Source organism: Lactuca virosa, chromosome 1 (assembly GCF_052849685.1).
Source record: "Lactuca virosa cultivar CGN04683 chromosome 1, Lactuca_virosa_CGN04683_v6, whole genome shotgun sequence".
NCBI classification, from domain to species: domain Eukaryota; kingdom Viridiplantae; phylum Streptophyta; class Magnoliopsida; order Asterales; family Asteraceae; genus Lactuca; species Lactuca virosa.
Window position 1 is genome coordinate 55,810,007 of NC_136426.1, and position 16,578 is coordinate 55,826,584.

At 35.7% G+C, this 16,578-nt stretch overlaps 1 protein-coding gene and 1 non-coding gene across 2 annotated transcripts; both read left to right on the top strand.

Moving 5' to 3' along the window:
* Positions 1-12,196: 12,196 nt before the first annotated feature.
* LOC145131907 (calcium-dependent mitochondrial ATP-magnesium/phosphate carrier protein 3-like) lies at positions 12,197-15,113 on the top strand. The gene is made up of 4 exons (XM_079066571.1): positions 12,197-12,971; positions 13,535-14,311; positions 14,404-14,494; positions 14,639-15,113. The coding sequence occupies exons 1-4, from the start codon at positions 12,545-12,547 to the stop codon at positions 14,829-14,831; spliced, it is 1,488 nt and encodes a 495-aa protein (XP_078922697.1). The 5' UTR covers positions 12,197-12,544; the 3' UTR covers positions 14,832-15,113.
* A 613-nt stretch (positions 15,114-15,726) lies between these two features.
* On the top strand, positions 15,727-15,808 carry TRNAS-AGA (transfer RNA serine (anticodon AGA)). The gene has a single exon. It is a non-coding gene; the product is annotated as a tRNA-Ser (tRNA).
* Positions 15,809-16,578: the final 770 nt, after the last annotated feature.

Below are 16,578 nucleotides of genomic sequence, written 5' to 3' on the forward strand. Positions count from 1 at the left end.
TTCTAGATATCATATGGACTGAGACATGGATTATAATCATTCTCTTTGTCCATTTGTTGTTTCCCGATTATCGATTTATGATGACTGACTGATTGAACAAATCAAATCAGTCCTGGCTTGGCCAAGCACTCACATGTATCATCGCTAAATCATGGAGGGGCCCACAAATATCGCTTTTATCCCGAAGGTAAAAGGAATGGATAAACTTCGACTCATATGGCTTGTTCTACTACTTGTTTAATCATACATAGAGGCACGTTTTATAACATCGAGTTACCAAATGCGTTTTCGTGCAATCAATGTATAACCAACTCATAGTAACAACTCATATCTCTAGGTTTGAAGAATATAAGATATTATCGTCTCATGATCACTCGTGATAAAATCCATGAAGTGATTCAAATGAGCGCGGGTTGAATCCAATACTCAGAACTTATGAGCACTCATGAGTGTTGTAGCACCACTTTGTCCACCAACTTGGACCTCTACAAACCAACCCATGACAGTCTTGATTCATATCTACTTCCAACATATGACCGACTGTGGATGGTTTGAATAACTTAATCATTCAGGAAGAGCGACTTAGTTATTCTGGAAGTCAAAACATGCAAAGTGAAACACAAGAATAAATGAATCAAATATGGTATCAAACCCTATGAATATAAATAAACACTTTTATTTATCACCATACTGATTACTCATTATTCATTGTTTCGGTTTTATCAACTTTATACTTGAATTAAAAACACTAGTTGTCTCATGCTCCAAGCATGTACACTATGTTTTTCTTAAACAATAGCTTTGCCATACACCAAGTATGCACTCTATGTTTATCTATGATCCTTACTTTGTGAAATAAACCAATTGAACATAATTTCAATGATTCTAATTTCACACTCCCAAATCCTTATCGAAAAATGTGAGAATTTCAAATTCCTGTCATTTATCGAAATCTGTTTGCATTGACCCTCCTGTAATGAATATGTACAAAGTCACAAAGACTTGTCAACAGTCATTATAAGGTATTCCAATGGAGATCAACTCCATGGAAACTAAGTCTCATATTGAAAGTACATTGCTTTGGACATGCTTCTTGCATTAAGTTTTCTAATCTTACACAGATAACTTCCACCTATGGAGACAACTCCATATTCTCATTTTGACTATCACTTCTGAATAAGAGATGCCTCTTTTCAGAATATGTCAATATGGTCCTTCCAAAATTAGCACTATACTTCCAACTGTCCCTGAGCAACCAATCTTTGGTAAACCTCAGATTGTCCTCGACAATTGCTTAATCATTTTAGTCATATCCAATTCTAGACCTTTTCCCTTCTTAATGCCTCTGGGCATTTGGAAAAATTTAGAAATGACAAATATTATAGCACATGCAATCGATCCTGTACCCAAAGCAAATGGTACACGATTCATGATGTCTCACATAAAGACATGATTCTAGACCAGTCTTTTGCTACAATATTTTTATTTGCCATGTTTTCAAAATTTGACTATGAAGAGGGATGCCGTAATCATAATCGAATTTTGAGAACGCAATATATAGAATTTCCTTAAGTTGAACCAATCCAACATGAAATTCATATATATATATATATATATATATATATATATATATATATATATATATATATATATATATATATATATATATTCTTGACTAAAGATGATTAAGGTCTCAATCTAAGCCTTTAGAACTGAAATGAAGTATATCCTCTCCCTTAATTATAGCAAAACAACTTTTTCAATCCCTGCAGCCTCACGAATTGAAACTTTTGTTTTCTATAATTAACATTGCTAACTTGCAACACTAACAATAATTATCATGCTCCCACTAACATGATGATTATTAGCATAACACTTATGCTCCCACTAGCTTTGACATGTACTCAGAAATCAGCTGGACTTCTAGAAATCAATACTTTATTGACTTTCTTACCAAAGTTCAGATTTCTGATACGAGATGCTTTGATAAAACTTTATCAAAATCATACACCTTTCCTTAGATAGCATGCATGTGTGTCTAAACAATTTCAGAACTATGAAAAGGGATGCCGTAATCATAGTCTCAATTGTTTAGACCTTTTGCCATCTGCTTCAAATCTACTTGGTGGAAGTGTTTCCTCACCATCATTTTCATGAATCGGAGAGAAACCTTATGAACCTTAGATTTTATGGTGTATGTGTTCTTATCCATGTGAATCGTCAAAACCATAGTCACAAGACAATGATAATGACAAATCCAAATTCATATGGACTGAACTTATGCAATCTTAACTTCTTGCCACCTGGCAGTACAGGGCCTGCCATTGCTTCCAAGTTGTTATACAACCAATTGAGAACTTTCAGAACTCCTATGCAAAGCCAACTTTAACTGGAATGGGCACAGAATATGTCAACACGATAGGTTATAAACCTCAAGTCGTGTGCTAGTGAAGAACCTCAGGTTTTATTCTTGATTAGTTCTTGAAATTCTTTTTAGGATCTTTAAGACTCCCACTATCCTCTTGACATACAAGACTATCTTGCCAAATATTCAAGAGATAGTGCAGATTCTTTATCAAGACAAAAACTTCACACAATTGGCCTTAGTTGTTCTTTGTTTTATCCAAAACATCACAACTTACCAATTTCAAATGTACAAGAGTAGGACACTTTTACTCTAACATTTGACAAGTGTTTTAAACCTTTCTTTAAGATATGTCACTCAAGTTACAATCTTGGAGTATGACTCTAAGAATTGTTTTGGAACGAAGTATGACTCATCTTCCTGGTCTAACCATTTCAACAATTCATGACTCCTCGTCTTAGTCATAAGAATGCACTAAGATGACCTTTAGAGGACTAATTGTGATATGATTTCTAAATCATTAAGATGATCAAAAACATGATACTAAAGTACTCTCCCATCTTTTCAGATTTGAGAAACTTTTATCTTTCTGCCTAATTTGATTCTTCCCATTCGTTCTGCCATACATTGAGACTTTACCAATGTTTCAGAATTATACTTAAACTTGTAAGTATAACCATATTTACTAAACTTTAGTAAATCAAATAGTCTTAACGAGCTTTGTGGTGGACATGACCAGTGCACAAGAATGTGTACTCGATCCCTTTAGTCCTTCACTTGACTCACACATCCATGTGAACAAGTAATTAGTCTTGATTTTCCAATGCTTGAAAGTTCTCATTTATCATACTATTCAACTTGCATGATTCCAAGTTTCGGTCCAATTGAAACTTGGGTGATGAGGAACTTTCCTGATTTGGTAAATTTAGACACTACCACAAATGAAAGAATCAAATCCATTTTCCAATATTGCTGTCAGTGGAATCATATAAGCAACAATTTTCCACAAATGCCATTGTAAGGATACTTCAAATAAATAAAATTAAACAATTTTCTTTTATTTTAAAACTTTGCGGAAAAACTTATCCTTACAATCCACATGGAAAATTGTTGTTATCTATTCTTTAGCAATATATCATAACTTCTTAAGCAACTGCTCAAAATTCTGATGTGATCGAAATCCACCTTCGCGATCAGAATCAGCATATACTTCCTTTAAGATTTCTCTATATTCTTTGATTCTTAAAACATCAACATGTGACCCAGTCACATCATGTAATGAGGATCTCAGAATAGAACTTAACAGAGTTAGATAATGGGCTTTACCTGATGTAGAGTCAAACTTATTGACTTTAACATCCTTAGGTAAATTTGGCAGCTTTGCAATCAACGCCCCTTCCTTTGGCTAAATAAACATATGGACCCTTTGGTAATGGGACTATCTCCGACTTAGCCTTTCTCTTTACCATTTGGTCAACCGGGTTGACTATGGCCAATCCCTTTCCATTGGGAAGAGAATGCTTTTTCTGGATTTCCAGTGTCACCATTGTCACTGTCCATAAAGTTTTTGGGAAGTTGATCTTCTAATCAAATTTGCTTTACTATCGTTCCAAATCATTGCTGATTCAGCAGCACCAAGCAAATAGATATGATCATTAAGGTTCATGTCATGGTCTGTTTCATAGTAGTCCCAAAGGAACTCACTATGTGACTTAGAAAGTGATTGAACATCCAACTTTCTCAAGACTTTGACACCCAACTCTCCCGGCTTGTCAATATGTGACTTCATCTCTAAGATGTGATCACACATAGACCTTGCTTGCCATTAGGGCTTGAGTGACCTTGAACTTGTGGGTTAGGGAGAATAATTGGAGGAGGTGGAGGAAGAGAAGTATGACTTCCATGAGCCAAACTCGGGAAGTCATATTCATTAGGAAAGCTTGGTTTGGGAAGATCATTGTTGTCTAAACCAGACATCAACAATGGGAGAAATTCACGTAAAGTTGATTTAAGTCCTTAATATAACACCCAATATGATATATTAAGGCTAGGACCCAACAAACTATTTTATAACTTGGAAGAGGGATGCCGTAATCCAAGCTATAAAATATTTGAAGGTAGGTGAATGACGATTCACCAATTTCCACCAAGATAAACGAAATGTATTATTAGGTTTTAATTGGTTTTGAAACTCCTAGATTCTTTTGAGATTCATTGAACTTTTCAATGGCATGTTTCAATCTCGAGTGTGCCCTTCAGGTTTTGTGTCTGGGATGCCAAGGATCACAAAACAAGGTGTGAAGTAACCATGCAAATATACTTGGTACCCTTAATATTTACCCCTCAATCGATGTGCCGGTTAACCACACGAGCTCCACCGATACTATGATAAATATTAAGTTACCCTTTGCCTACTTTGTTAAATCCAGGTTAGTGTGCCGGTTAACCACACACGCTCCACTAACGGTTTAAACAAAGTGCAAAGTGTAATTTCATGGATTAGCACCTTATTCACATTTTCCTAAGTAACTAAGATTGGGAATTAATAAAAGGTTTAGTTACTTAGTATTTATCATTATACTTATAATGAAGGGAGAATTATAGTCCTTGTCCTACCTGTTCGGCTAACGACCCTCCACCGGTCAAGGAAGCGGTGAGTGAGAGTGGACACCCATTAAACTGCCATTTTATAGGCAGTAACCTTATATCCCCCTTATAGACCGGCTTCGTGAATGAGGCCTACTAATGGTAAGACGACTTGCTCTTATACATATAATATATTAAACTTTTAATATTATAATAGTATAAGGGTGTATTTTAGACATTTAAAATACTTGGTGGTTTAATCTATTAATTAAACTAGACTTCTAATTTAATTAAACTCAAACCATATATTTATGGATTTAATAATACTCTTTTAATTAAACGCTTTAATTAACTATTAATAAAGTCCATAAGAGTTAATTTGAACTATTCAACAAAACATCATAATTCCAATTATTAAACTCAAAATTAAAACCATTTAATTAATTGTTTAAGTTATGAACCCAAGAGTTTTAGAATTCAATTCTTTTTTTCATAAAAAACTTTTCTCAAATTCCAAAACTTGAGGGCAAGTTTTGTAATTCTTGAAAACCTTTGGATTCCATAACTTATGGAATTAATGGTGTTTTATGATGAAACTTTCCATGTTCCATAACTTAAGAACAAGTTATGGAATTCTTTAAAACATTAACACCAAATTTTGTAACTCCATAAAAACTTTGAATCAAATTTTTTTTAAAAAAAAAACTTTCATATCCATAACTTATGGAAGTTTCAAAAACCCTTAAGATCATAACTTTAAAAAAAAACTTTTGAGCTCCAAAATTTTATGACAAAATATGTAACTCCTTAAAACATTTAGATCAAACTTTTAAAACTAATAAAATAATCATATCATTTTATCTTTTACTAAATTTGACCTAATTCAACTCATATAACAAATGATTCAAATTTTACAAATAATTCGTTTTTCACAAAACAAGTAATTATCTTAAAATTTGATCTATGTTTTCTCTATTATACATGCAACCCTATAAACCTTGGATCTATGTTTTCTCTATTATACATGCAAATATTAACTATTCCAAGGTTTCATCCTAACTAGCATATTATGAAGCACCTATACTACAAAGTTCTAGTTAGATGACATACCTTTTGATGTAGCTTGATGTCTTCAAGCTTTAAGAGCTTAGCCCCAATAGTGTAGAAGCCTCAAATGGAATCACAAATCACCAAAACACCTTGGAAGAACTTGAGAGAATATGTATGCACACTAAAATCGGCCCACTCTTATTTTCACACACTTGTGCCAATTTTGTGAGCCAAGGACCCCTTTATATATTATGGAGGATTAGGGTTACATCCATGTAAACCCTAATACCCATGACCTTTCATTTACATAGGATCCATGGGTTAAAAGCTCCATGGACCATCCATGAAAGCTTAGCCCAACCTAAATGAACTTGGCCCATTCCATATATATAAGAGTCCATATTTAATTTGTTCTTTTTGATCACTTAATTAATTCTAAATTAATTATTGATCAATACTAATTAAATAATATGATTCCATATTAATATATTAGAACTTATAATATATTAATATAAATCATAAATATACTATTCTCAAAAGACTATCCTAACCGTATACAATTTAAAAAGCATACACATAGCAAGTTCCATATAATCAACAAAGCTCAACTATCAGTATAACATGGCTAACATATTGGGGAACTACTTACTTGGCTCGGCTGATCACGCGCGTTGCACTCTCATATTTTCATTTCCTTTTGAAAACCCTTTTTAAGTTACTTTTTGAAAACAATTTTACCATTTCCTTAGTTTGAGTCCTGACACACTCGAGAGTGTGCTCGAATCCCTCAAACCAAGGCTCTGATACCAACTTGTAACGACCCGATTTTTTTCAAAGATTTTTTTCATTTTTAATTAGTCAAACACATTTGCATAACCATGATCCAAGCACAATTGTTTTCAAAACCACGTTCGATACAATATTATTCAAAAATATCAGAGTGTCCCCAAAATGTATCAATGAAAAAGAGATAGAGTGCACGCCGCGCCATCATAGTAAAAAACCACTCAAAACGAGGAGTTTATTTTTAAAAACAGCCATATAGAACCGAAACTAGCCTTAAGGACCGAACCCCTTAGAGCTGAACCCATAGGACCGAAGCTACATAGAACCGAAACCTCTTAAGAACCGAACTCTAAGGACCGAACCTATCAAGAACCGAAACTACACATAGGACCGAACTTGCTTAAGGACCGAACTCACCTTCGGTTCGGATCAACCTTCGGTCCGAGTCACTACCTACGGATCAGCCTCCCTTCGGTTCAGCTTCATTCGGTTCGTTTCCCTTCAGTTCAAACAAGTTCGGACCGAACCTACTTTCGGTCCTCAGCAACATGAACCGAACCCTCGCAGGTTCGCTCCTCACTTCCGGTTTTCGACCACATTCACGTTTTAAGCCCGTTTTTCATGATTTTAACGTGGGGTTTTCACCCAAAATCATATTTTACTATTTTTGACCTTCTAAAATCATAATGTATCCATATCTTAGCAATTTCTAATATAAAATCCTTACAATTGTTTAGTATAAATTCAAAGTACATAAATGTACTTTTGACTTTTCCCATAAAGTTATGACACCTCCAGGGCACTATTCATGCTTTATGTTACTATTCACATTTGCCCTAATCTATTCATTGTACCTTCTCACCCTTCTTCAACAGGTTTCCCCACCTTCTATCTTACAATCAAAGCCTAGAAACCCTTATCTCTCCTCCAAAGACTTCACTTCTCGCCTAAAGCAAGTTTACCTCTCTCTTTCACTTTCTCTCTAAAAACTCGAAACTCAAGGGCTGATCTTGAGCTTCTCATCCACTTTTGGTAAGTATCATCATCCTACTGTAGAATATTCTACACTCCTTCACTCAAATCATGGATCTCTCATACAAATATCGTCATATTTGTTCTTAGGATCTTCAAATCTTCAAGCATCTTCCAAGTGTTCTTGACTTGGAAACTTCTTTTCTTCAACATCCATCCCAAGAAATCACTCAAGGTGAGTTCATACCCCTACATTTTCAGGTTTTCTTCAAGTTTTAGGGAGGGAATACAAGTTATAACACCAAAAACTTAACTAAACTCAAACATCATCTTTTAACAGGAAAGTTTAGTTCCATTCACGAACTGTTTTGAACATCTTAAACTTTTCAAAACTGTACAAGGTGCAAATAGTTTAGGTTTATACCTTTCTAATGACTACTTGCACATGTTCATACGATTTTTCTACAATTTATGGCGATTTTTACAAAATTGCCTATCATTTCAGAAACAACTTCGGACCAGTCTGTAAAGTTTAACATTTTCACACAAGTTAGAGACTTCTAAAAATCATAATAAAAATTATGAACAAACTAGACACGTTTTCTAAACTCTCAGAGTTTACGGATTCAGTTTTCGACTTTGTATGATTTTTCTGTGATTTTTCTAACACAGTGCAGAAAAGTTAAAAACTAGTTAAACAACTTATAATATTAACAACACTTTGTAACATGTTGAGCAAAGTGTATAACAATAAGTTTCTAAATGTTGAATGTGTTTCTTGTTAGTTTAACATCATAAACAGAAATTAGTCATCCCTGATAAGGGTTTTCACTCACTTCGAATACGTACAATAAATTATAATAGGTATAGTTTATGGATTTTACATTACGAACATACCACATAGAAGGGGATTCAATTCCACCACAGAAAAGGTTTTACATTCACACAACACGTAAACTCGTTAACATAAATTGTGAGACATTACTTCATTGTACTCTTAGAGTACGGGTTAAAATTCCTGTAAGTTATAACCAGAGTCTCTTGTAGGGAGAGCGTAATAATTGTATATAGATCTATATTGGGATTGACACCCGACACCTTGCTGCTAGCAACAGTGGGACCTGCAGGTCTACGGGTGACAAATGTCATAACAATTTCGACGCCTGAAGAACGTCGCAGCAGGTCTACTCTGTCATAGTATGGTTATAGCGACTCACATAGGGAGATAACGACACATTTAAAGTTTACGTGAAATTCTACTTTAAAAAGGGGGTTTTATCTATTTAAACTGCATACATCGTTACAAGTACGTAACACACACATACATTTGGTCTTGGGATTTAAGACTACATAACATTTTATAAGGAAAATATTGGATTTTTCTTGAGTATACATTACATTTACAAACAAAGGTTTTCAAACTCTACATCCAAAAGCTTATGAACTCATCAACTTAATTGTTGACACTTTTTCGAAACTACTTGTATTCTCAGAAAATCAGTAAAACAGGTAACCCGCAGCTTTTGAGGATGGGACGCTAAGGCGTCAAACGGTTCATTTTGTCATCATAGTGTAAATGATTTTGAAACATGTAAACTCATACTATGGTGTAATTTTTTTCAATTATATTTATGATGGTTGTATTTGCTTTGGTCACTACTATACTCGTTGTTATGATACTATACATGAAGTCCGTCACCCCCGGACGTTTCCGCCATCCTTGGTTTGGGGGTGTGACAGGTACGTTGGACGTACTGGGTCAATTTCCCGCTTTTGGTCAAGGCCAGCATACGCTGGGCGTACGTGCCAGGTACGCCGCGCGTACGCATGCAGAGTGGCGAACTTGGGCTTTTGGGCCTGGATAGTTGGGCCTCATAGCCCACTGTGGAGTAGAGTTTCTAGGCCTAAAACTGAGATTTAAAGTATTGGGCCTTTTTGGGCCACTCGAAATTATTTATTTTGGGATAAGGATTTACTGGGCTTGTGATAAGGCCCATTTGAGGAGTTGGGCCCAATTTAGAAAATTGGCCAATTAACGGGCCTTTAACGGGCTGGGAAAGATAAGATGGAATTGGGCCTTGGGTATGGTCCAAATTAGACCAAGGGGTAAAATGGTCATTTTACCCTAAGAAGTATTATGGATTTTACTAAATGTTCTTATGATAATGATAGTCGGGGAGTCATCGGAGCAGCTGTTAGAGATTCCTTTCCGTGATATTCGACATTCAGCTTTACGAGGTGAGTGACCTTCCAGTAGAAGTAGGTCGAAGGCACCAATGCCGGCCCACTAGTAAGTGTTATAGTAGAAATGATTGTCTTTGTGATAATTATATGGTATGCCACTATCTGTTATGCTTTATGTGCTAGTATGCTATGATATTATGTGAAAGTAGTAGGAGGGGTAGGATAGGCCCCAGTACCGATCGAAAAGACTGAAGGGGTAGGCCGGCACCCTGATATGCTAGGCATTATGTGACTTATGTGCTTATGTACTAGAAGATTACATGGTAGAAGTAGGGGTGAAATAGTCCCCGATATCGGTCGAAATGACCGAAGGGGTAGGCCAACACCCTGATATCCTAGGTAAGGTACCGGTCGAAAGGGCCGAAGGGGTAGGCCAGCACCCTGATATGCTAGGCAAGTTACCAGTTGAAAGAGACCGAAGGGTAGACCAACACCCTGATATGCTAGGCAAGTTACCGGTTGAAGAAGACCGAAGGGGTAGGCCAGTACCCAGACATGTTAGACAGTATGTTTATTGTATGGTATGTGGTATGATGGGGGAACTCATTAAACTTTGTGCTTATGGTTTTCAGTTTTTGTTTCAGGTAATTCTTCTTTGAAGGGAAAGGAGCCGACACGATAGTAGCGCATCACACCACGATTTTCCGCACTATGATGTTCTTGGGATTTTGTAATCTGACATTATTATATTGTGACATGTTTTGAGACATATGACTTATAGGTTTTTTTGTATGAGTTAACTTCATGATGTTTTCAATAATCTGTTTTATGAATTATTAAATTAAAAATGAAATTTTTGGTCTTAAATTTTGGGATGTTACAAAAATTCATACATCAGGATTCGGATGTTACATGAGCTTCGTGACTCAGACCATTACTACTTATGTTCGAGTCATCTAATCGGTTGCTGGATAGGGTGAGTCGGAGGACCACTGCTAGATAAGTCTAATCCATCTAACGGGTGTTGATGAATCATGTTATCCGGGGTGTTTGCATACAAACAAGGCTCTCGGCTCCGGTGCCGATCCACCACACAAACAAGGACTCACGATTCGTGTCGTTCCATCATCAATAGGGACTCATGACCCTCGTGTCGTTTTGTCATTAACAATGAGTATTCTAGGCTCACAACTCTCGTGTTGTTCCACCATCAACCCCTCAACAATGATTATTCTATGTTTACAACTCTCGTGTTGTTCCGCCATCAACCCCTAAACAAAACATTTTTGGTTATTATGAAATCAAGTTATAAAATTATATTGTAATTAATGTCATTTTATCTTATAAATTACTCTCATCATATTGCAATACGGGTACGAATGTTGTCGAAAAGATGTGCGACATGCAGAGGTGAACGATCATGTCGCCTGTTTTTTTTTTTTTTATTATTTTGAATTCTCTTCAATTAGTGATTAAATTGTTACACGTCTATTGGCCGACCTGAAATTACAAACCATGGTGGGACATTGATTGAGTATTGAGTTTACTTATTTCATAGTTATACATTATTTATAATTATATTTTTTTTAGATTTATTTTCTTATAAATATCGGTCAACGTCATTAGGTACTACGTGAGCTATGTTTGTACACGATGGTTTTAAACATATGCGCCAACATTGTTTCTGAGAGACAATTTTTCATGACTTCAACGTGAAGGGGAAATTTAGAAATGTCAAGATGAAGTTGTCAAAACTCTAGATTACATCAACTACCGTACGAATGCATGCTTAATGCGAAGACTCATCATTATAAAATTTGGTTTGGTTGAGGGGTTGCTACAACAAGAATGAAAATATTGTGGTATCTTTCTTTGTTAGTTGGGAAATAATATTGTCAATTTGATGATAGATGGAAAATCAATATGCTTACTTAATTATACTGAAATAAAAAGATAATTTTTTAACCATTTGGTAGATGACATATCACTTTTGCAGATCGAAATGGTCATATAAAATAACCATCGTTACTTTTGCAGAAGACGTCATCGTGCATAGATGATATCTGTAAAAACAATGAATATTACTAACTTTTGCCTATTATCTTAAAACATTTGATAGGATTAGAAATATTGTTGTTTTTTTTTTCTCAAAACTAAATTACGCATATATAACACTAAGATATTTTAGTGAGTAGCCGACATACAAATATATAGAAAGTTGTTGCTGGAATTAATCCTCGACGGAAAACCGTTTGTTTAAAGATTTCGGCCTTTGGAGCATATGGTCAAACCATAGGGGCGCACGCTGAACCCCATTTAATTTTCTATACTCCTCCATATTTCTGCTAATCTCAAAATCTATCTCCTTCCTTTTTACCATCACCATAAAAGCTTTACAAATTCGAACCACAAAATATCCAAACCCTTTAATCAAACGGGTCAAACTAAAGGTTCTCTTTCGAAAAGATCCTTCAATCATTACAATATGCGTTTGAGAAATATCTTTACACATTACACAAAAAACTCGTGTCTATACGCCCAGATCTGTTCACTTCTAGGAGGATCCGTTATGTATTTCGCCAATTAACAATCTTTGTACGTATGACATCGCCGGGAGACGAGCATTCGGAGAACCACCACCGGCCCGCTGAGCGTTCTAATCCGGTCAAGAAACCGGCATCGGTGTCCATGGACCACGTTTTGTCAGCATTGGGGGAGACTAAAGAAGAAAGAGAAACCCGAATTCGGAGTCTGTATAATTTCTTCGATACATCAAATGCAGGGTACTTGGATTCCGCTCAGATCGCGGTAGGGTTATCCGCGTTGCAAATTCCGGCGGATTACAAATATGCGAAGGATTTGCTTAGGGTTTGCGATGCTAATAAAGACGGGAGGGTTGATTATCAGGAATTTAAGAGGTATATGGATGATAAGGAGCTTGAACTTTATCGTATTTTTCAAGCTATTGATGTCGAACATAGTGGCAGCATTTTACCCGAGGAGCTCTACGATGCTCTTGTTAAGGCTGGTATATTCCATACGTTCCCTTTTATGTTCGTAATTTGTTGCATTTTGCTTTTAAGTATTCGAATTAGTGGCAAGAAATTTGAGTGCTAGCGAGACAAAATCAGATTCCTAGTTCAGAATCATGTTGATTAGATTTGTGCTCAACATGCTCGATGAAATTTCCAATATGTGACTTTTAAATAGCTTACTTTATAATATTCTAGTGCTATAGCTTTACACAGTGACTCATAAAGAGAGGAATATCTGCAAAGTTTCTTCTGGACCATTGAACCATTGCCTGTGTCTTGCATATCAGATGGATTCAAATTCTGTCTACAAGGATGTCACATAATCAATGGTGCTTGTTGACGTTGACCTTTTTGGTCATTTTCATGGCTTTGCGAAGTTCAATGTCAGGATTAGTTTGACTTCTTTTTAAGAAAAGTGAAATTCCGGACGCATCTGGACTAATCAACCAAATTGTATATCAATCTTATGTATCGATTTTGACTGTTAAACAAGTTATTGATTTCCATTGAATTAATCGTCTACATCTTATTAGCCATGGCAGCTTTCCATTTTCAGGTATAGAACTCGATGATGATGAACTCGCTAGTTTTGTTGAACGTGTGGACAAAGACAACAATGGAATCATAACCTTTGAAGAATGGCGTGACTTTTTACTACTTTACCCTCACGAAGCAACCATAGAAAACATCTACCAATATTGGGAACGCGTTTCCCTTGTAGACATCGGAGAACAAGCGGTGATTCCAACCGGAATCAGCAAACACGTCCACGCCAGCAAATACCTGATCGCCGGAGGAGTCGCCGGAGCCGCCTCCCGCACCGCCACCGCTCCGCTCGACCGCCTGAAAGTCGTCCTCCAAGTCCAAACCACCAAGGCTTCAATCGGGCCCGCAGTTAGAAACATATGGAAGGAAGGTGGGGTGTTGTCTTTTTTCAGGGGTAATGGTTTGAATGTTGTGAAGGTGGCTCCTGAGAGTGCTATAAAGTTTTATACTTATGAAATGTTGAAGAATTGGATTGGAGGTGGTGATAAGGATGATATCGGGACTTCTGGGCGGCTTCTTGCTGGCGGCATGGCGGGTGCGGTGGCTCAAACTGCTATTTACCCGATGGATCTTGTGAAGACCCGTTTACAGACCCATGTTTGTGAAGGTGGAAAGGCTCCGAGTTTGGTCAAACTTTCTAAAGATATTTTGGTTCAAGAAGGGCCTCGGGCTTTTTATAAAGGGATTATTCCTTCACTTCTTGGAATTATTCCTTATGCTGGAATTGACTTGGCTGTTTATGAGAACTTGAAAGAAATGTCAAAAACATACATTTTCCTTGATAAAGGTTGGATGCTATTTTCGTGTATCCCCTCCCCCCTTCTTCCAAATCTTGTATATCTTTGAAAGGTGGATGCTATTTTTATGTTGCAAATGCAGATCCTGGGCCTTTAGCACAATTGGGTTGTGGGACTGTTTCTGGTGCCCTTGGAGCCACTTGCGTGTATCCATTGCAAGTTGTAAGGACAAGGTAAATGTTTGATCTTGAAAAAAGTAGTTAATTATAGGTATGAAAATTGTTATAATCGGGTAGATATTTGAAAGTAGAATGTTGTAATGTAAAGTGAAATGGAAGTATGTGTGGTATAGTTATAATATGAATATATATTGTTAGGATGCAAGCTAATAGGCCTGGTGGAGCGGATGCATACAGAGGAATGAGTGATGTGTTCTTGAAGACTTATCAGAATGAAGGGGCACGTGGTTTTTATAAAGGACTTTTCCCAAATCTTCTGAAAGTCGTGCCAGCAGCCAGTATTACTTATATGGTTTATGAAGCAATGAAAAAGACACTTGATCTTGAATGATGATGATGAGAAGTTAGAATAAAGAGATTTTAGTTGATTATTAGGTGATATACCCATTGTTGGATTTACATGGTGATATTGATAGGTGTTGTGTTACTGTTAACTTACCACTTGGGAAAACGCGCTGTTTTTGTAGCGAACAAGTTTTTCTTCAGCTTCATTCTGATTCCATGTATATGTTATGTTAGGTGGTCATGTGGAAATTGAGTACAATAGACTTGCCGATTCTTTGTTACATCAATTATCAATACATGTTGAATTGTGGGATGCAATTGAATATAATTATTCAAAATCTCGTTCTTCAAGACTGCATTTGTTACACAGGACTGGGATTGGACAGACTTTCTAGGGTTATTCTAGTCTTTTGCACATAGATCAAGAGCGAATTGTTGTCCCATTTTGTCTTACTTTTTTGGAGGGGACAAGAAATGTATTTCTTTAGTATCAGTCTCAATACAATACATGTGTAGCAGACAAAACACACTCCAACATATCTTGTGTTTGTGCATGTTAGGACCGAATGCGAACATGAACACGAACATAGGCGGGAAACCGGAAATTGAAAAACTAAGGAATGGAAAACCAAATCAGTGTAAACTGATTCCATTATATTTTGGGACACCAAAATTGGAATTGTATACATTCTTGGGTTTGTTTCAATATTTAATGACACAAATGTCAAACAAAGTCATTTCAAGTATATAAAAAAAAAATACAAAAAAGAAAAGAAAACAATAAACCAGTTCTGTTTCGGCGTGAAACGTATTGAAGCTAATCGATAACAATGGAAAATCGTCAATCCAATGACTATGCACATAACCATGAAAAAATTGTCAATGGAGTGGTTAACTGATATAAATACATATATAACGTATGCAAAGAACATCTCAACAAGGTGGACGTGCCGGAGTGGTTATCGGGCATGACTAGAAATCATGTGGGCTTTGCCCGCGCAGGTTCGAATCCTGCCGTCCACGAATTTTTATTCCGTCTCTGTTCTCATCTTCTCAATCCTTTTTAACCCTTCAAATTTATCAGTCTCCCAACCCGCTAACTGGTTGTAGTTGTTTGTACTAGACTTTTTTAACATGTTTTTTATTTAATATGGAACCGAATCATTTTTTCTATCAACTTGCATAGCGTCATTTTAGATTCATGTTTATAATTAATAAGTGTATGTATGCAGTTTGGTTTATAATCCAGAAATATATTTTTTTAATTTTTTGGTTGAGTTCTGTTCTGTCTTTCGATTCAAACCCACTGAACAACGCATACTAGATCCTGCAAAAGAATTCAGGTCACTTAAATATATTTGTTTTATTATGATATAAAGAATGAATGCATCCTTTTTATTTGATTTTTTGTCATTTTATTGTTTTCCAATTATTATTATTATTATTATATATTGAATTTTATTTATAACTTTTTTGATTTTCTCTCTTATTTTTGCGCCTTTTTTTTTTATTAAATAATGGATTTTTTGTGTTTATACTCAAAATTAGTCAAAAAAATTTAAATGTGGTTATTTCAAATATAAAAAGTAAAAAAAAAATGAAAATAAGCTTTAAGTACAAGGGTTACATATATAATATTTAATTATTTGAGTGAATGAAGTTTGACTAGTGTCACTTCTTGACGATATGACCTTCAAACTATTCACGACATAATTTACGGATCACGTGGAAATGAATCATTTATCTGAGTGAATGAGTCACAAACGTCTTAGTTGTTTGATTATAAAACGAAT